This window comes from Harmonia axyridis, chromosome 6, assembly GCF_914767665.1.
Source record: "Harmonia axyridis chromosome 6, icHarAxyr1.1, whole genome shotgun sequence".
In the NCBI taxonomy this organism is placed as follows: Eukaryota; Metazoa; Arthropoda; class Insecta; order Coleoptera; family Coccinellidae; genus Harmonia; species Harmonia axyridis.
Window position 1 is genome coordinate 36707771 of NC_059506.1, and position 22139 is coordinate 36729909.

At 37.4% G+C, this 22139-nt stretch overlaps 2 protein-coding genes across 3 annotated transcripts in view; one reads left to right on the forward strand and one right to left on the reverse strand.

Annotated features, from left to right (window-relative positions):
- Positions 1 to 22139, forward strand: part of LOC123682952 (neuropeptide CCHamide-1 receptor-like) — a 94612-nt gene that overhangs the window by 590 nt on the left and 71883 nt on the right. Inside the window, exon 1 of one of the 2 annotated variants that reach the window (XM_045621805.1) lies at positions 2695 to 2861. The exons of the other annotated variant lie outside the window; for it this stretch is intronic. The gene's annotated coding sequence lies outside the window, so the exon portion shown is untranslated. Of the gene's footprint in view, positions 1 to 2694; positions 2862 to 22139 lie in introns of those variants that run through there. 2 annotated transcript variants of the gene reach the window in all.
- Positions 20210 to 22012, reverse strand: LOC123682950 (facilitated trehalose transporter Tret1-like). The gene is made up of 2 exons (XM_045621803.1): positions 21609 to 22012; positions 20210 to 21529 (listed from the first exon to the last, which is right to left on the reverse strand). Exons 1-2 carry the CDS (start codon positions 21673 to 21675, stop codon positions 20244 to 20246), a joined length of 1353 nt encoding a protein of 450 aa, XP_045477759.1. The 5' UTR covers positions 21676 to 22012; the 3' UTR covers positions 20210 to 20243.

A 22139-nucleotide genomic window follows, 5' to 3' on the forward strand; every position in this document is an offset into this window, starting at 1 on the left:
CAAAAAATTCTTTAGTAATTCTCAGTAAAATCCAAATTAATATGAAAAATTCAGTTAGTTATCTGTGATGAACTCATTTATTAGATATAAGTTTTGGTATTTATTCGCCCAATCTATAGTGAATATTGATGAAGATTCGATAAACTGGTCTTATCATCACAAAAAGGTAGGACTACAAGAAACACCCTGTATACTGATAAAAACTGTTCAAGATCCGAACCTACCCTGACAATTTTCAACTTTCTAGGTTTCACCTTTTCAGAGTTATCTTGTTTACGTACGGCCGGACAGAATTTAATTCAACATTTGATGTAATTGACTTATTACACGTTGTGAAACTTGACGGTGTATGCAAACTCTACGGGCTTTTAGCGCCACCCTGTAAAGCACCGATTACATCGTTCATTTTTACCCCCAATGCAAAAAGGGTTCATCTTTTGCCGATAAAATTTCATTCCACTAATTAAAATTGCTTAATTACACCTGAACTGTCGATGGTTTTGGACAGATGACATAAATAACCCACAATCTATCTCTTGTGGATATCTCCATTGTGTAACATGGCCCATTTTGTTATTTTTATGGAAAATGAAAATGGATATTGGTTTTGAATTTTAACAAGCGTGGGATAGTCTATTTTATCACTGGATGATTTAATTGGAATAGCATGGATGGTTTTCAATATGAGAGAGTTTGTTGTTTCCGAATTGAATTCGGTGGGGTTTTTTTATTTTATCGTTCATTAATGAATAAAATTCAGGTTATTTAATTGAACTCGATATACCCTGTTTTCGTGATTCTCTACGCTGTTTCAGTTTTTGTTCGATATATAACAAGCCAATTGAAAAGTCCCCGGTCTACACATGTTTTTGGCAAAATTCGATTTTATTATTAAACATAATTGCCTTCGAGGACGATACAGCGATTATAGCGATCTTCTAACTTTTCGATACCATTTTTGTAGTACGATTTGTCTTTCGCTTCAAAATAGGTCTCATTTTCGGCGATTACTTTTTCATTGGCGCTAAATTTCTTTCCAGCGAGCATTCTTTTGATGTCTGAGAACAGGAAAAAGTCGCTGGGGGCCAGATCTGGCGAATACGGTGGATGCAGAAGCAAATCGAAGCCGAATTCATGCAATTTTGCCATTGTTTTCATTGATTTGTAACACGGCGCATTGTCTTGATGAAAGAGCAGCTTTCTTTTCTTCAAATGGGGCCGATTTCATCCTTCAAACGATCGAATACCGCTTAATAATAATCTCTGTTGAATGTCTGGCCTCTTTGGAGGTAATAAATGAATATTATACCTAGCGCATCCCAAAATACTGATGCCATAACCTTGCCAGCTGACTGTGTTTTTCCTCGCTTTGGATTCGGTTCATCGTATGCAGTCCACTCAGCTGATTGTCGATTGGACTCCAGAGTGAAATGATGGAGCCATGTTTCATCCATTGTCACCGACGCAAAAATTCAGGTTTATTGCACTTAAACAGCTTCAAACACTGCTCAGAATCATTAACACGCTGTAGCTTTTGATCGATTGTGAGTTCGTGAGGCATCCATTTTGCACATAGCTTTCTCATGTACAAATATTCATGAATGATATTATGTACACGTTCAGATGATATCTTCACAATATCAGCTATCTCTGTCAACTTCACTATACGGTCATTCAAAATTATTTGGTGATTTTTCGTCGGTGACAGCCTCTTTTGGGCGTCCTCTGCGTTCGCCGTCTTCGGTGCTCATTTCACCACGTTCAAACTTAGCATAACAATCGATGATGGTTGATTTTCCTGTTGCAACCCCGGAAACTCTCAGTCAAGCCAAGATTTAGCTTCAACTGTATTTTTTCCTTCAAAAAGCGATATTTTATCAGCACCCGAAATTCTTTTTCTCCCCCTTTTTTCAAAAAAAATAGTAGCTACACTCAAAGGGATCCTGTAAATTTGCATTCCTAATTATCATATTATGATGAAAACTTTAAATTTGAATATCTATGCCAAATTTAAGTTGAATATCTATCTTGTGTAGGAAAGATACGAGAAATCTGTCATTTTCATTTGTACCTCCAATTTAGGAATACCGTATAACTTTTCTTCGCAAATGTTTCTTATTTCAAGATATACGGGGTGTTGAACTTTTTTTTTTTAAAACCGACGCAATTGAGATATTTCAAACTTAGAATCAATTTGAAGTTTGTCTTTGTCGTACCTATAAACTAACATCCTGTATGTTAAAACCTCCTGCTGGATCTCCAAATCTTTGCATGGTGGATTTTTTGGGGTTACTTATCAGAAAAGATTTTTCTAAAGAAATTTTATCCTTTCAAATTTTTTGGTGTGAAAGATATTCAATGAAAACGAATGGGGATGAGCTCTAGAACAAAAAGTCAAAGGAAAGACCACCCCCAATTTCCATCGTAGAATCACCCCCTAAAATCTTTTTCATCGATTCGAAACACCCTGTACAACAAGCTGATAGTTTTCCCACAGTCCACTACCCTTGACTTTGACCTTGAAAACCGTATCAAACCTATGCCTTTCCGTCTGATCAAACTCGTCCGAGCTTCAGAGCAGACAATTTCCTCATTTCTGGGAAATCCGCTTTCCTTTTGCGGCCGGAAATCCTCGAATGGGGTCGAAGCGAAGCTCTGCGCGCCACTGGAAGTTTCACTTTTGACTTCGCAGTTTCGAAAATTTTCAGTAGACGCGCGCTTTTCACTGGGAAATGTGCGGGAAGCGCTTTCCGTGAGTTGCGTTGAAAGTTGCGTGAACAACCCCTGAAGAAATTTTCTTTTTCTCTTGCTGTTTACGGGACTTTAATCACTTTGAATACTTGGCTGGAAAATGTTCTGATGTGAGTTTGATGTTGTAGAGATTGGGAAAAAGTTTTTCCGGGATTTTCAAATATTTCCTTTATGGAAATTGTGCGGAAATGGGGTCTCTTTCTGATTTATTGCTGACGTTCGAATAGAAATATTTCATTCCAGAGAAATTTTTAATGGGAGATCCATAAGTGTCACTGATGTGATCATTTCAGAATTTTGTATTTATTTGGAAAATTTCTCTTGAATTGCGACTCAAAATACAGAGTATTTTGGTCACGATGTTGATGATAATTATAATAATTCAAAAATGAAAATTTTGCTTCATTTATCAATAATTATTATATGGAGAAAATTTTGATTTTTTAATTTTTGTTGTTCTTCATCAATAATTAATGAATGAAGGGAAATTTTAATTTTGAAACATTATAATAATTATTGAAATTGAAATCGGAGTGTTTCTGTATTCGCATTTCATAAAATTATTCTAAATAAATTCGAATTTCTAAAATGATCACATCAGTGACACTTATGGTTACTTCAAATTGAAAATTCTCTTTTGAATGAAATATTTCATTGTAAATGAATTAAATGAACTTTTTCTGAAAAATTGATAACGTTCTAACATGAAATTTTGAATATTTAATACTGAATCCCAAAATCTTCTACCTCAAAGTTATATTTCAAAAGATTCGAAAAACAGTTCTTAAAAGCCCTGAAATATTAATTTTCTATATGTATATTTTATATGTTTTTTTGATTTGTCCTGTAGTTTTTAGTAATTTACTTCTTCCCAGACATGAGCTCGCTATATCTGTACCAACTATATTTATAATGATTAACTGAAACTACTATACCGTTTTTTATTACTGTCCTCATAATGAAGATAAGTTCCTTTCTGTTATTCTCCTCTTGAAGTTTATATCCTGTAACGGAAAAACTTTCAGTACCTATAAAACCAACAGCGTCAAAATTTCACCCTCTTAAATAACTCTTTGAATTAACCTTATTAAACTTGAAACAACTATAATTTCATCTTTACAGTCGACTAAACTTCAAAATAAACCTTAAATCTGAGCTCGATTTCCTGTGTCAATAACAGAAGGTAAATAAGTTCAACATGGATATTTATTTGCAGATTGGCTCTTAGTGTATCCATTCTATAATTGAGCACGTTTACACTTGGGAGAAATATACAGTTGTATTGGAATAGAAAAACCTACAAAATAATATTGAGAAAAGACTGAATTGATTCTAATGGAAAATTAATTTAATGTAACAATTTGATAATTCCTCAACGTGGTTGAAGCGTGTATATTTCCATGATTGAATTTGCCCCATTCTGATAAGGTTATTATATAGAAATTATTCCATAAAATAAATGCTTTTCCTATTCATTTAAAAATTCATTCAACGAATAATCTAAGTGCTCACCTCAGTTTCTATCAGACTTGCATTTGAATAAATATTGTGCTAGATTTGATAATATCCCGAAATTGGATTATGGTATTTTGAGCTAGTTAAAAAGTATTTTAAAATTCAATGAAATGTGGATTTTTTCCTATGACAATCAACAAAACTAACATAAGCAGGCCAAATGTAGACCAATTTTGAAACGGTATATCAGAACATTTTTCCATAAAAAGGGTAGATGGCAATCACTACATAAAAAAAATATATTAAGACTTCGAGTTCCTTTTTCTTTAATTTAATCGAAAGAAATATCTAGTTGTATTGGAAAAAAAAAACCTACAAAATAATATTGTGGAAATCAGAATCAACATTATGATTGAAATTTGTAATAAAACAACGATGGATTATTCGATTGACATGAATTTTATTTATCCGCAAGATAATCTTGTGGCATTACATTTTAAATATGATTTCTGGCATATGACCGCCACGGCTGGATCGGATGTAGTCCAATCTGGACGTCCAATTTTCGATGACTTTTTCCAACATTTGTGGCCGTATATCGGCAATAACATGGCGAATGTTGTATTCCAAATGGTCAAGACCAATGACTTCACATAACCCCACAGAAAGTAGTCTAGCGGTGTTAAATCACAAGATCTTGGAGGCCAATTCACAGGTCCAAAACGTGAAATTAGGCGGTCACCAAACGTGTCTTTCAATAAATCGATTGTGGCACGAGCTGTGTGACATGTTGCGCCGTCTTGTTGGAACCACAGCTCCTGGACATCATGGTTGTTCAATTTAGGAATGAAAAAGTTAATAATCATGGCTCTTTACCGATCACCATTGACCGTAACGTTCTGGCCATTATCGTTTGTGAAGAAGTACGGACCAATGATTTCACCAGCCCATAAAGCGCACCAAACAAACAGTTTTTCTGTATGTAACGGTGTTTCGACATACACTTGAGGATTAGCTTCACTCCAAATGCGGCAGTTTTGTTTGTTGGCGTAGCCATTCAACCAGAAGTGCGTTTCATCGCTAAACAAAATAAAATGGACGTAGTGCGCGATATGTATTCCGCACAGAACCATTATTTTCGAAATAAAATTGCACTATTTGCAAGCGTTGTTCAGGCGTGAGTCTATTCATGATGAATTGCCAAACCAAACTGAAAATAAATCAGTTGACAGCGATTAAATCGGTCGCCATCTTGAACAGTAACACCAACTTAAAGTTATATACCTCGAAGAAAAAACACCCTTTATTAAGACTTCGAGTTCCTTCTTCTTTAAGTCAATCAGCATTATCAGATCATTTCAAATTGGTGTGTTCAAATTTGTCATTTTTTTCGATCACACATGTTGAATCAGTTTCTATGGACCAAGGGTCTTTCTGAGGTTTACTATTAGGAATTTATCGAACTTCAAAGCAACAAAGCTGAGCAAATACCAGATCCGAAGCATCCCAACAATTCCCAAACGAAAAAAAGCCAGTAAATAGTCATGATACAGTTTCCTGTAAACATTCGAAGGGGGTGCAATTCCAGATACAAACTTCTTCCTTTATTCCTGAACATTTCCAGTAAACAAAATTACACAATGGAAGTGTCTGATTCTCATACGAGTAGATACTGCCGACAGCCCCGTTTTCTAACGATTACGTAGTCCAGAATAGGTTGGCTTGGGGGTATTTTCGAACTCCAACCTCTTTGAAGTGAATAAAATAACACATGTGGATGCTTTATCTTACATAGTGAAACGGACAAAAAGATGACGATGATACAATGGAAATTCAGTTGGTGGTAGCACCATTCCAGAGCCCTAGGGTGCGAACAAAACGATTTATAAATGCCTCAGTATATAGCTTGGACAGGTCAGGGTAGGAGAAACAGTTGACCCCCTTTTTTAGGCTTGATTCACACCAATTTGGAAGAGCGAAGTGGAAAGCATTTATCCCGGATGTGTATATATGGTGTTGCATATACAATTCGTATACACCTCTTTTATGGTGAATATTAAATTGTTTGATACAGAAAACGTTGTTAACAAGCGCCTATTTGCTCTGTTCATGAGCTTATTAACAACCGTTTTGAGCGAAGCTTATGAATAAGAGCTCAGAAGGAGCACATTTAGAAAACTGTAACGAGTGTTTTTTTTCGAGGTATATAATTTTAAGTTGGCATTACTGTTCAAGATGGCGACCGATTTGACAGCTGTTAAGTGATTTATTCTCAGTTTGGTTTGGCAATTCATCATGAATAGACTCACGCCTAAACAACGCTTGCAAATAGTGCAATTTTATTTCGAAAATAATGGTTCTGTGCGGAATACGTATCGCGCACTACGTCCATTTTATTTTGTTTAGCGATGAAGCGCACTTCTGGTTGAATGGCTACGTCAACAAACAAAACTGCCGCATTTGGAGTGAAGCTAATCCTCAAGTGTATGTCGAAACACCGTTACATCCAGAAAAACTGACTGTTTGGTGTGCTTTATTGGCTGGTGGAATCATTGGTCCGTACTTCTTCAAAAACGATGATAGCCAGAACGTTACAGTTAATGGTGATCGGTATAGAGCCATGATTACTAACTTTTTCATTCCTGCATTGAACAACCATGATGTCCAAGAGCTGTGGTTCCAACAAGACAGCGCAACACACAGCTCGTGCCAAAATCGATTTATTGAAAGACACGTTTGGTGACCGTCTAATTTCACGTTTTGGACCTTTGAATTGGCCTCCAAGATCTTGTGAAGTAACACCGCTAGACTACTTTCTGTGGGGCTATGTAATGTCATTGGTCTATGCGGATAAGCCACAAACCCTTGACCATTTGGAAGACAACATTCGCCGTGTTATTGCCGATATACGGCCACAAATGTTGGGAAAAGTCATCGAAAATTGGATGTCCAGATTGGACTACATCTGAGCCAGCCGTGGCGGTCATATGCCAGAAATCATATTCAAAATGAATAAAATAAAACGAAGTAATTTCCACTATGTTATTTAATTGTTAGCAACAATTGTTTCGCCACACTGTGGCTTCATCAGGTTACATTTCTGAAATGTAGCCTGATGAAGCCACAGTGTGGCGAAACAATTGTTGCTAACAATTAAATAACATAGTGGAAATTACTTCGTTTTATTTTATTTATAATGAATTTCCGCCAAGTAAGGACCGAATCCATTAAATATATTCAAAATGTAATGCCACAAGATTATCTTGCGGATAAGTAAAATTCATGTCAATCGAATAATCCATCGTTGTTTTATTGCAATTTAAAGTTCTATAGCTTTAAAAAAAACACCCTTTACAACTCTCAATGAAAGTATATTTCTACTTGGAAAAATGATAACCTCTTATTGGTAAACTCTATAGATCATTCTAAATGTAGGTTGGTCCACTTCACAAAATGAGGAGGCTAACAAAATATATTAAAAGTTAGTAACTCCTTGGATTATCTTGTATGTTATATAAATATATCCAGGAAAATTGAAGAGAGACAAAAAATATTTGTCCCTAAAGTGAAATGTCTTTCAATTGTATTTAGGTGGATAGAAAGCCAAGATGAAGAAAAGATGAGAGGATTCAGACTGAACGATTCTAAGGATAAACCTTCCAGCGGATTTTTTAAGATTGTCTACATTGGAACAATAAACCAAGGTTGCGTAGAAATATGCGACATCCATCTTCATTTCAGAAATAACATATCATCTTTCCCCTAAGATAATCTGTACTCCTGACAAACAAAAACCGACGTCTTAGAGGAGAAATAAATTGAGAAAACCGCAAATGACGTCATATCTCCCCAAGGTGTTAATTTCCTGAAAACAGACCTGCTCCAGTCATAAATATCAGGAAAATAAAGCTCGGGTGACAAGTGAACATCTGTCAGCTTGTAAACAAAAGTGAAATCGGTATCATTTCTCAAAACAAACGCATAATATAAGAATTTATAGCGACCTCGTGTTTGTCTGAAAGTGATATTTAGGTGTTTACTTGAAGTATGCTTTTAGTTTTGATCTGACGATGTTTTTCTTGAAAGACCATGACCTCAATTAGTTCCTCAAGTAATTGAAGTATCCACTCCAGAAATTACAGGTTTTGTTAATTGATAAGTTGTTTTTGACATGGGTTTTGATGGTGAAAATAATGTGCAAGCAAAGAAATGGCTTAATAAGTGTTGTTCAGGCTCTGTTCCATCGGCAACAATGGTTTAAAGGTGGAAGATATAAGAAGGCAGTGTATTCTCTATTTTGTGAGAACTTTTATCCATGAGGAAGCTTTCTTTAAAATCGGTGCCAAGTTTGTTCACCGCTGATCAAAAGCTGAGTCAAAGAGAGCGCCAACTGAGTTGAATGCAGTAGGTTAAAGCCATCCAAAGCTGAGAAGGTTATAGCGTCTGTATTTAGGGAGGTGCTTGATATACCATTGACAGTCTATTGACTTTCTTGGCAAAGGCGAAACCATCAGAATTTAATATAACATAACTTTATTGCATCGATTGTGTGCAGAAGACTCAATACAATATTAATTGTCTACTGCTTCTTGCTTGACCACCCCAGCGTATTCACTACATCTAGCCTTTAGTGATTACTGGCTCATTGTAAACCTCATAAGAATGCTCCAAGGAAAGAAATTAGGCTCTATTGAATAGGTTATTGTCGTGGTTGAGCCTATTTATAATCAAGGATTAATTTTTCTACAGAAAGGTTATTGAAGGAAGTTGCTGGATAAAAAGTGATGGCTGGATAAAAACAAGAGTTTTTTTAAGGAGGTTTGTAACTTTATTGTGCAGTTAAGCCACCTCTATAGTAGATCTCGAAACATATCAATGTTATACTCCAACCTCTTGGAATTTGACAGAACGCTTGACTGCCTTTTTTGAAGATGTTTTTCTGTCTATACAATTAGGGGAGCTATATAATTTGAAGAGAGCGCCATAGAAAATCAACTGAAGCCTGGTTATTACAAAGTCTCCAGTTTAATATCAAACTTTTTGTAGTCTGAGTGGGTAAACCAGTATTTCCAGACCTCCCATCCTATTCATTATGAAAGAACACAACCTGTCAAACGTTTTGTATCCAATTTCATTTCGAAAACATATTAACCCCATTGGAAAACTCGTTACACGAGAAAAGATTGTTCTGTGATGCGAAACGAATTTATCATTCTAAAGATTAATGAAGCTCTTCTAGTTCTTGTCGCTAGCCTGAGAGCCCGTGTTATCAGTCCCCCAAATTGATATTTTAACCGGAAAAATGGATCTGAAATGAATGGATGTTGTGACACATCCCAACAAGGATCCTCCCACGAAATGTGCCAAAGTGAGTCTCAATTTTTTTTTCGCTTGATCCAGGCCATCGTTCAGTCTGTAATTTTCGAATTTTGAGCTGAGATTCATCTCAAAGGTTAAGGTTCGAATGTCTAAAATTCTTCATCAGTGAGTCTAGATCCAATTTGAGAACATTGTCGAATTAATTCATCAAAAATTTTGTTCAAAACAAGAATGAGAACACAAGGACTCACAGCAGAAATTCCAATAATAACAGGAAGACTATTTAACTTGATTATGGACAAGATAATAAAGGGTGTTTTTTATTAGAGCTATAGAACTATAAATTGCAATAAAACAACGATTGATTATTCGATTGACATGAATTTTTTTATCCGCAAGATAATCTTGTGGCATTACATTTTAAATATGATTTCTGGCATATGACCGCCCCGGCTGGCTCGGATGTAGTCCGATCTGGACGTCCAATTTCCGATGACTTTTTCCAACATTTGTGACCGTATATCGGCAATAACACGGCGAATGTTGTCTTCCAAATGGTCAAGGGTTTGTGGCTTATCCGCATAGACCAATTACTTTACATAGCCCCACAGAAAGTAGTCTAGCGGTGTTAAATCACAAGATCTTGAAGGCCAATTCACAGGTCCAAAACGTGAAATTAGGTGGTCACCAAACGTGTCTTTCAATAAATCGATTGTGGCATGAGCTGTGTGACATGTTGCGCCGTCTTGTTGGAACCACAGCTCCTGGACATCATGGATGTTCAATTCAGGAATGGAAAAGTTAGTAATCATGGCTCTATACCGATCACCATTGACTGTAACGTTCTGGCCATCATCGTTTTTGAAGAAGTACGGACCAATGATTCCACCAGCCCATAAATCGCACCAAACAGTCAGATTTTCTGGATGTAACGGTGTTTCGACATACACTTGAGGATTGGCTTCACTCCAAATGCTGCAGTTTTGTTTGTTGACGTAGCTATTCAATTAGGAGTACGCTTCATCGCTAAACAAAATAAAATGGACGTAGTGCGCGATACGTATTTCGCATAGAACCATTATTTTCGAAATAAAATTGCACTATTTGCAAGCGTTATTCAGGCGTGAGTCTATTCATGATGAATTGCCAAACCAAACTGAGGATAAATCACTTGACAGCTGTTAAATCGGTCGCTATCTTGAACAGTAATGTTCAAGATAGCTTAACTTAAACTTAAAGTTATATACCCCGAAAAAAAAACACCCGTTACAAAGCGTGATCACAATTGGCCACCAAGATCTTGTGATTTAGCTCCTTTAGACTTTTTATTTACAACCACGTGAACGATAAGGCTAAGCCAATACCTGCAAGTTGCCACATATTTCAAAGAAGTCCCAGTAAGATAAAAGCTCGAAAATCAAATTCAATTGAAAGGTCAATACCTAGACTTATTCACCAACGTGAAACTCTTGATGAACCACAAATCATGTCGATCTGTTTTTCCCAGAACATCGTAATAACCCACCTATAGATCAGTCAATAATTTTCATGCTGCTCGTACGTTAGCTCACCCACATGTGAACAAAATTAATGCTGTATACACTGGGACAACTGTAGTAAATAATTGCCAATTTGAAATGTCAAATACACACGTGCATCGTTCACTTGCCAGAAGTAAATACAAAAGATTTATTAGTGAACTGATTCTGGGTTGCCATAATTAACATTCTGTATATCCATGGGAGCTGATTGCTCTTTAAATTATTTTGAGACGGAAATAGAAGTAGAGGGACATATTTTTGGTCGGTTCTTCCTCTTCAACGATTTGAAGATGGTGTGAGTATTTTCTAGGGATTCTATGGTCTCTAAAAGCTACAACTAATTATTTAGGGATATATATTTTTTGGTTGGTATGTCATATGTTACTAGCTTACAAGGATGTCATAACGTTCGGACAATTGGAAAGTCCCCGATCTACCATACTAAAACTCATTTTTTTGGCAAAATTCTATTTTATTATTCAACATAGTTGCCTTCGAGGGCGATACAGCGATCTTACAGCTTTTCGATACCATTTTTGTAGTACGATTTGTCTTTTGCTTCAAAATAGGCCTCAATTTCGCCGATTACTTTTTCATTGGCGCTAAATTTCTTTCCATAGAACATTCTTTTGAGATCTGAGTACAGGAAAAAGTCGCTGGGGGCCAGATCTGGCAAATGAGGTGGATGCAGAAGCAATTCGAAGCCCAATTCGAGAAATTTTGCCATTGTTTTCATTGATTTGTGACACGGCGCATTGTCTTGATGAAACAGCAACTTTTTTCTTCAAATGGGGCCGTTTTTTAAAGATTTCATCCTTTAAACGATCCAATAACGCTATATAATAATCGCTGTTGATGGTCTGGATCTTTTGGAGGTAATCAATGAATATTATACTTGTGCATCTCAGAGAACTGATGCCAGAACCTTGCCAGCTCACTGTTGTGTTTTTCCTTGCTTTGGGTTCATCGTGTGCAGTCCACTCAGCTGAATGTCGATTGGACTCCGGAGTGAAATGATGGAACCATGCTTCATCCATTGACACATATCGACGCAGAAAGTTCAGGTTTATTGCACTTAAACAGCTTCTAACACTGCTCAGAATAATTAACACGTTGTTGCGTTTGGTCGATTATGAGCTCGCACGACACCCATTTTGCACACAGCTTTCTCATGTTGAAATATTCGTGAATGATATGATGTACACGTTCAGATGATATCTTCACAATGTCTGTTATCTCGATCAACTTCTCTTTATGGTCATTCAAAATTACTTTGTGAACTTTTTTAACTTTTTCGTCGGTGATAGCCTCTTTTGGGCGTCCACTGCGTTCGCCGTCTTCGGTGCTCATTTCACCACGTTTGAACTTAGCATACCAATCAGTGATGGTTGATTTTCCTGGTGCTGACCCCGGAAACTCTTCATCAAGCCAAGATTTTGCATCAACTGTATTTTTTCCCTTCAAAAAGGAATATTTTATCAGCACAAGTAATTCTTATTTTTCCACAACACAATATCTCACAAACTAATGGTAAGATTGCTGTCATATTTTGACACGTATCGTTTGAAGGTTGGTACTAACTAAAAATCATATGGATTTAATACTAGCACCGCCATCTGTGCATCAGACCGGGGACTGTTTGGTGTTGAATCTTTTGTATTGAAGATCGATGATATTTTCAACGTAACTTTATAGATCAATCACTGATCATCAACTGACTACTGCATTAAATCCTGCGGAAGTAGGTCTTATATTTTGGAAGATTTGCATGATCACCATCAGCATCATGGAGATATCGCGCTAACACAAACACATCCATCGCAGTAGGCGGGTATCCGTGTAATTTTCCATTCCACGATGAAATTAGAATTCCAAATTTCCCATGTCCTTCTAAAATGCATGAGGGTACATTCTAATGGCCATTCTGGATATATGCGTGACGCTTATACGTTGATATCGGGTTTCATAAGCCAAACTAGCCCATTTCCCAAATCCATTTCCTATCGGTGTCTCTATTCGAACTTGTTGAAGTTGTGAGCTGATGATCGTAAAGATGACTCCTAAGTTCGATACTCAGAAATATTGAGTGTCATAAAGGGTGTTTTTTTAGAGCTATAGAACTTTAAATTGCAATAAAACAACGATGAATTATTCGATTGACATGAATTTTATTAACCTGAAAGATAATCTTGTGGCATTACATTTTGAATATGATTTCTGGCATATGACCGCCACGGCTGGCTCGGATGTAATCCAATCTGGACGTCCAATTTTCGATGACTTTTTCCAACATTTGTGGCCGTATATCGGCAATAACACGGCGAGTGTTGTCTTCCAAATGGTCAAGGGTTTGTGGATTATCCGCATAGACCAATGACTTCACATATCCCCACAGAAAGTAGTCATATGTTAAATCACAAGACCTTGGAGGCCAATTCACAGGTCCAAAACGTGAAATTAGGCGGTCACCAAACGTGTCTTTCAATAAATCGATTGTGACACGAGCTGTGTGACATGTTGCGCCGTCTTGTTGGAACCACAGCTCCTGGACATCATAGTTGTTCAATTCAGGAATGAAAAAGTTAGTAATCATGTCTCTACAGATCAAATTCCTGTGCTCGATGGCGGATAGACTCATTCGGGTCTTCTTCAATGCTACGCTCTACAGCAGCAATAGATTCTTCCGTACGCACCGTACGGCGTCTCTGGGGATGCGAGTTATTAATAAGAGTAAACGTGGTGCGAAAACGTTCCATGGTTAATCGAATTAACTGTTCCGATGGACGATTTTGTCGACGATAAAATGGACGTAGTGCGCGATACGTATTCCGCACAGAAGCATTATTTTCGAAATGAAATTGCACTATTTGCAAGCGTTGTTCAGGCGTGAGTCTATTCATGATGAATTGCCAAACCAAACTGATAATAAATCACTTGACAGCTGTTAAATCGGTCGCCATCTTGAACAGTAATACCAACTTAAAGTTACCTCGAAAAAAACACCCTTAACACCCTTCACTTGATAAATAAATACTTGACTTGAGATTAAAAAACTAGTAGCTTGAAAATCAAGCCTAGCCGTGAATCCTTATTTGGTCACCTGATTTCGATGATGCTAAGCCTAAAAATTGAACTGCAGCATTCTTTTGAGGTTTGCAAAAAGCCAGTAATCAATGGGTACCAGATCTGGAGAGTAAACTTGGTGGTCAAACAGTTGTAAGTGCAATTCATTCAATTTGACCATGATCTTAATTGATTTGCGACAACGAAAAAGAATTGGTGAAAAACAATCAACTTTTACAATCCTTTCAACATACATTATCCTCTAATACCATTAGTTATTGGATTCTTCAATACTTCAATCATGTATAGCCTATTGATTATTATTCATACCTGACCAGCGGAATGAAAACGCGATTTAAGCATAAATTTCGTCATTTATTGGGCTCATCATTCAACCATATTCGACCCAATTATCGCCGGAAATTGAACTGATACTCATTGGAAGCAGGCGCATCAACGGAACAATTTACATTCGATAAATGATAATTCCATCGCGTTCAATTGCGATAAAACTCAAACGGGGTTATGTCGATACAACAGAGAGTGCATTGGAAGATACATCGATTGGGGTGAGAAATGTGGAAGCAACCGTCCAAATGAGAATAACTGGACCGACAAGATTGACACGATAAACACTTCCTATACGCAATATAACAGGGGTGGATTCCATCGAAAATCTACTCGTAACTGAGAGAAGAACACCTAGTAATAATAAATTAATTTCAACAATTTTTTGTAAGCAGGCATTTTAGGCTCAGGTTAGTTATTGATCAAAATTTCAGAAAAATCAGACTCCACAAGGTCTTATGTACTCCTGCGATTGATTCCTTTTCGAATCTCAATTCAGGTAGGGTTGAAGTAATCTTTTTCTCATAATGTCCCAGAGGGGTCGAAAGGGTGAAAAATCAGGATAACTAGAAAAGATCTTCTTGGAAAAGTAGCTTGGACAGTGTCATTATATAAGGCTTCCACCACTTCCTTAATCTTTGGAACACTAAAGGTGACGTGCTTCTATAAGCAATAGCCTTCATAACATATTCCTACAGTGGAGTGCACATGACTCTATCCAGAAACTGGAAACTAAAGGGTGTTTTTTTAGAGCTATAGAACTTTAAATTGCAATAAAACAACGATGGATTATTCGATTGACATGAATTTTATTTATCCGCAAGATAATATTGTGGCATTATATTTTAAATATGATTTCTGGCATATGACTGCCACGGCTGGCTCGGATGTAGTCCAATCTGGACGTCCAATTTTCGATGACCTTTTCCAACATTTGTGGCCGTATATCGGCAATAACACGGCGAATGTTGACTTCCAAATGGTCAAGAGTTTGTGGCTTATCCGCATAGACCATTGACTTTACATAGCCCCACAGAAAGTAGTCTAGCGGTGTTGAATCAGAAGATCTTGGAGGCCAATTCACAAGTCCTAAACGTGAAATTAGGCGGTCACCAAACGTGTCTTTCAATAAATCGATTGTGGCACGAGCTGTGTGACATGTTACGCCATCTTGGTGGAACCACAGCTCCTGGACATCATGGTTGTTCAATTCAGGAATGAAAAAGCTGGTAATCATGGCTCTATACCGATCACCATTGACTGTAACGTTCTGGCCATAATCGTTTTTGAAGAAGTACGGACCAATGATTCCACCAGCCCATAAAGCGCACCAAACAGTCAGTTTTTCTGGGTCTTTCGACATACACTTGAGGATTAGCTTCACTCCAAATGCGGCAGTTTTGTTTGTTGATGTAGCCATTCAACCAGAAGTGCGCTTCATCGCTAAACAAAATAAAATGGACGTAGGGCGCGATACGTATTCCGCACAGAACCATTATTTTCGAAATGAAATTGCACTATTTGCAAGCGTTGTTCAGGCGTGGATCTGATCATGATAAATTGCCAAACCAAACTGAGAATAAATCCTTTGACAGCTGTCAAATCGGTCGCCATCTTGAACAGTAATGCCAACTTAAAGTTATATACCTTGAAAAAAAACACCCGTTACATAGCATCCTCACTTTTACACTGCTATCAGGCATACCCAAGCAGAATCTGTATTTATTATTAAAGACAAAGTCCCAGTTCAGCCGTGGAAGACTGAGAAAGTAACATGGTGGAAGAAAAGATCCTCAATTTTCAATAAAAAAGCATGTGTGGTGGTACTGCTGTCAAATTACATTTTTCTATTCTGAGTCAATTCACCAAGTCGATTTGAAGCCTTGTCCCTCTGGATTTCTTTATTTTCGCCCATTGAACACGTTTGGGACATTATGGAAAGAAAACTACTCCTTCTACCTTCACAGACTTTAGCAGCACTTGGGAACAAGATACAAATAGCATGGGACGCCACATCTTAAGAGGAATACGATCATCTCATTAGGAGAGCCAAGAAGTGTTTTCAAGTGCATTAGACTTCGTGGGGGACTTGGATCTTCCTCTACCTGAGATGCAGGTCTTTGACAGCACCAAACAGAAGTTCTACATCTGCTTCAAGATCTTCGGCATCTTCATCAAGACAAAACCAGTCGCAAAGACTTTGAACGATGTGATTGAGATAAACGAAAATATTGTGATAGGTAGCAAAGAGTTGGTTTGCTAACCACACAAGTAAGTGCCGAGTATCACGAACATATCCTTGGGGAACACCTTCGAATGTTTCGGAGACCTTTTTAGGTGGGACTGATGTCAAACCAGGAGCTTCAAGACCTAGATCATTATCAGCATCTGTTGCGACAACGGGAAACTTTTTGTCACCAATGTCGAGCTGTATCAGCTGATGTTCTCTGATGATGCTGACGAGATCTTGGAGTGTTAAGATTCGAATTATCATACTATGGATCCACATGTTCTGCTTTATATGGTCTCTAATCAATCCATTTTTCCAACAAGCCTATTTTGAAGACGATCAAGTCGAGTCGTTGCTTTGCCACCTAGGTATTCTGATCTTTCACCCATTGAATACGTGTGGAACTCTATAGAAACAAGATTAGGTATTGTGTTAACCCTTCGATTTGATCACCTAAATTGTCATAAAATATTGGTAATATCTCCAACGAACATAAAGAAACATAATTCATTTTGAATACTCGGAAGCAACGAAGAAATCTGCAAGAACCGGACCTCTACGCTGACATGGCAAACAAGCAATTCCAATCGTAATAAAATGGAACGTAAGGGAAGATTGCTATGTCTATTTTCGATTTTATCGGTGTATCATCGGACGTAACGTATTTATTTCTTTGAGTTATGTTTGCATCGAGCGCAGCAAAGCATATACAGGGAAGAGAGAATGAGAAGTTGGAGGTACAATGGGTCAGAGAATGTTATTATAGGTTTTCAATCTCGTTAATGTTACGTTGCATAGTTTAACCGAAAAGAAATCTCACAAATTCTTCGTGATTGCATTGACAAATTACCTTATAATTCTGAAACATATCTGTGGTCTACATATATTCTTCTTCTTACTGCTCCATTCGTATACCCTCCCAAAAGTTACCCAACAAATTCCACCTCGACCTTAACCATCCCATCACTGTCAACACCTTGTCACAAAGTTCAGAATCAAGAAAGTGCACCCCCTACCCTAAATGTCACCTCCAACGTGAACCCCACGACGTTTCGAGCCCACACAACAAATGGAACTCACCCCTTGTCGCATCCCTCAACAGGAACTTCCGGACTGTTGACGGAACACACCCCATTTAGCATATTCTATTATGCCGCCTCAATTGCCTACGCACAAAAGATGTGAATGGAGAAAATGAAGCCTATTGAGGGAAAACATGTGAATCTTAAAGGGGCCTAAGACGTGGGGGGGATAAATACCTCTTATCTCCTATTATTGGTGGGTGTTTTGTTAGATGGAGAAATTGGAGGAGCTTGCTTCTTGGAATTCTTTCAAATTAACGAGGGTAATTTACGCAGAGAAATTTTTAGCAGCTCTACCTACACAGGCTATGTAAATGAAAGAAAAATTGGTGTCTGCAATGCAACAACTGATTTGGAATGTTCTTATTGAGCTGTTTTCAAAGCCAATCACCAGATTTTTTCTATCAGCTCTAGTTTTCGAGATTCAGTTTTATCCTCCTCAAAATTAGAAACTAAGTAGCGAAATATATACCTTGTATCTATCTTCTTATTCTACGATAATACGTTAGGATAGCCTAAAGAAAAAGAATTCAATCTGATGATAGCAGAGAATTTCAATCAAAACTATTCTGGACGATCTCAAAGGAATCTACCCAAATACATAGACGTACAACTCTGCTTCCTCCCTTTTTTCGAAATTCGAGGCTTTATTGTAAGAAACTGGTTATACATTTATGATTCAAAGTATTGTCCATCGTTGGCCACTACTTCCTCCCATCTTTTGAGCACCGTACGAGTTCCGCGTTGAAAAAACTGGCCATCTTTTGAAGCGATCCACGAATCGATACAATTTGTTATTTCTTCATGAGACCAGAAGTGCTGATCAGCCAGGCCGTGTGCCATTGATCTAAACAAGTGATTGTCCGAGGGAGCAACGTTTGGAGAATACGGCGGGTGAGGTAGAACTTACCATTTCAACGTTTCCAAGTATGTCTTGACCATTTTCGCAACATGGGGTCAAGCATTGTCATACTGCAAAATCACTTTATAATGTCTCTCGTTGTATTGCGCGGTTGTCTTTCAATGCTCGGCTCAAACGGATTAATTGCGTTCGATAACGATCGCCTGTGATTGTTTCAGTCGGTTTTAACAACTCATAATACACTACGGCGAGCTGGTCCCACAAAATACTGAGCATGACCTTGGAACCGTGAATATTAGGTTTGGCCGTCGACCTTGAAGAATGGCCGGGATATCCCCATGATTTTCGCGTTTGGGATTATCTTAATGAACCCATTTTTCGTCTCCAGTCACAATGCGATGCAGAAATCCCTTTCGTCTTTGGCTTGCAAGCAGCTGTTCACAAGCAAACAAACGCCGTTCAACATATCTTGGCTTCAACTCGTATGGCACAATTCATGAATCATTCCCATGACTTTCAGGCATTTTGAAATGGCTTGTTGCGTCACTGCTAATGATCCTGCCAATTTTTATTGCGTTTGAACGTTTGACGTCAAAATCACCGTTTTTGAAGCGTTGAAACCACTTTCAGCACGTTTTACTACTAATAGCGGCCTCACCATAGGTATTTGAGAGCATGCAATCAGCTTCAGCCGCAGATTTCTTCATATTAAAGCAGAAAATTAAAACCTCCCGCAAATGACGAGAATTTGACTCGTAAGCTAACATGTTTAATCCAGAATAACTTTATGATGCAGACACAAATCGACTAATATTTCGATGGCGTTATGTTAACAAATACCTTAGCTTGTTGTATGACATGTACGATCTATTTATTTCGATTAGCACTTACCGCTACAGCTATCTATTGCAAGATGAATTATTATCACATTTTTTGCTGTAAAGATAAATTCCTCGAGCAGTGATATTAACTAGATCATCTTATAAAAAATAGGTTATATGAATCAAGTAATAATTGTTAATTCTTTAGCGTTCAGTCATTGAACTGGCTAAAACCTTGTGAATCTTCAAGATCGAAGTGAACGAAAAAATAAGGGAGAAATACGTGTCTGAATACCCCTCTTCATCTTTCCTCAACAGATTGGTCCTTAAATGGAGAAATTGGAGTGTTTTCCTTGGAATTCTTTCCAATTAATGAGTTTTATTTTGGTTGTAAGCCTGTGGCTATATTCAAGAAAATAAGGGTCTAGATGTTAGAACAGATAATGAGGTGATACCATTTTCTTGTGACTTTTCAAACCGGTTAATTATATGATAAAAACATAATATTTTGTTATTACTATAGGTTAAGTTTCTTTTTCAGTTTCATTCTATTAGGAGTCGACAAAACAATATTGAGTATTCAGATAACAGAATAATGGCCTTGTAAAGAAAAATCAGCTCTGATCTACAAAAATTCATTCACATAAGGCATCCAAACATATTCAAGATTCTCAATTGAAATATATCATATTCCTTACCACTTTCTCTAATTTCTATCTCTAAAATAAAGCACAAAATTTAAACAATAATTTATTGAAAACAAATACATATTCATCTTCTAAGTTTGTCTTGGATTTCCTGCAATGTCCTTCCTCTAGTTTCTATAAGAAACACTTTAACAAATATAACACACGCCCAACACATAACTCCAAACAAGATGAAAGCAAGACCCTCGTCGATTTTGTTGAAATAATACGTGAGCAAGAACTGGAACAGCCAATAGATGGTATTAGTCACTGCAGTTCCCACAGATTTGATTTTTTGAGGATAGAGTTCACCTAAAGTCGTCCAAGGTAGAGCACCAACCCCACAGTTGTGGAAGATAACGAAAGACACAATAGAGAGAAGTGGTACCCAGTTGAACTTATGTACAAAGTCAACCGAAAAGTATAAACCTAAGAGGACATTCGATAAACCAACTCCAGTGAAAGCAAAAGCCAACATGACCTTCCTGTTGAATTTTTTCGAGGCTATTGGTGTTATCAAACAAGTAGCCGTTTGAAAACTGCTTACAATTATTGTACAAATCTCTGGACTGACAGAAACTTTAGCATCTTCGAAAATATTCTGCGTGTAAGTCATTATAACATTGATTCCACTGAACTGTTGAAACGTGAGAAGCACTGTACAAATGAAGAAAGCCTTCAGGGCTGCCTTATCTTTAAGCACATCCAGAAGACTCGCCTTCTCCTCCTTACCAACAGCGTTTTCAATCTCTCCCAGTTCCTCCTCCACTAGGTCGGTATTCCTAAGCTTCTGCAACAGTTTTACTGTTTCTCCTGACCCATGCTTCTGCATTGTGTAGTATAGAGTTTCTGGACACAAGAAGATGAATAAGGGTATATAAAGTAGAGATGAGATCGCGATAATCAAGTTGAAGGTTCTTATGCTCACAAAAGGTCCCACACTGTACGATATCAAACACCCCGTGAGTATGAAAGATGTAGCCAGAGACATGTAGGTGCCTCTCATTTTCGTAGATACGATTTCACTAATATACACAGCCACTATACTGAAAGAACCACCAACTGCTGCACCACATAGTATCCTGCAGACGTAGTACAAGTGGATGTGTGTACTGAAGGCTAAGATGAAGTGAGATATTGGAAAAAGCATCGCCAGTATCAACATAGTCATCTTTCTTCCAAAGTATTCGAGGGAGTATATAAGCACTATGGGTCCTACAGCTCCACCAATAGCAAACACAGAGCCAATCAAGTCATGTTGTTCAGCAGTGATGGGCTCCCCCAAGGGATTGTCTTTGGCTTCCTTTAATTTGACGAGGACTGACGAAGACCATGCTAGCGACATTCCGGTGAACACTCCTAAGCAGTCCCCTACAGAAAAACTTATTTAGTTTCACATGACAAAACTAGTTGTGGAGATGAACGAAGTAATATGATAATTTTTACTCACCTATTATAGCAACAAAAAAAGCATATTTGCTACCAAGTAGGTCTGCAAAAAACATCCAAGTAGCCATTTTCTTGTGATGAACTTGTGTCAACTGTGTTCCATATAAAGACAAGATTCACACAAAGTAAAAAAATCACCTGTAGAAATATTGATATCTTATCGAACATTCATAACTGAACTTTTTTGTTCAATTCTGGATGGACCACTACAAGTATGCGTTCAAATTGTAGTAGGAATGTATTCTTTCTCATTCAAGATTTGATAACACACTATGATAAAATAATCAATCGTTTGATTCGAAAATTATCTCATAACCGAGATGAAAGCGGTTTTTTTCAAGTATCTGAGCCAAAGTTCATTACTCCAGTACTTTATCAACTCTTCACATACATTGTCATAGTAGATTTGACCTCGAAGCTAATGGGAGTAGTTTTTGAGTATTTGAATGCAACTGAATATTTATTATATGACATTTCATATGCCTACAGACAGTTTTTTACATATGGTTTTGAATTTTTATGTTTTCAATGA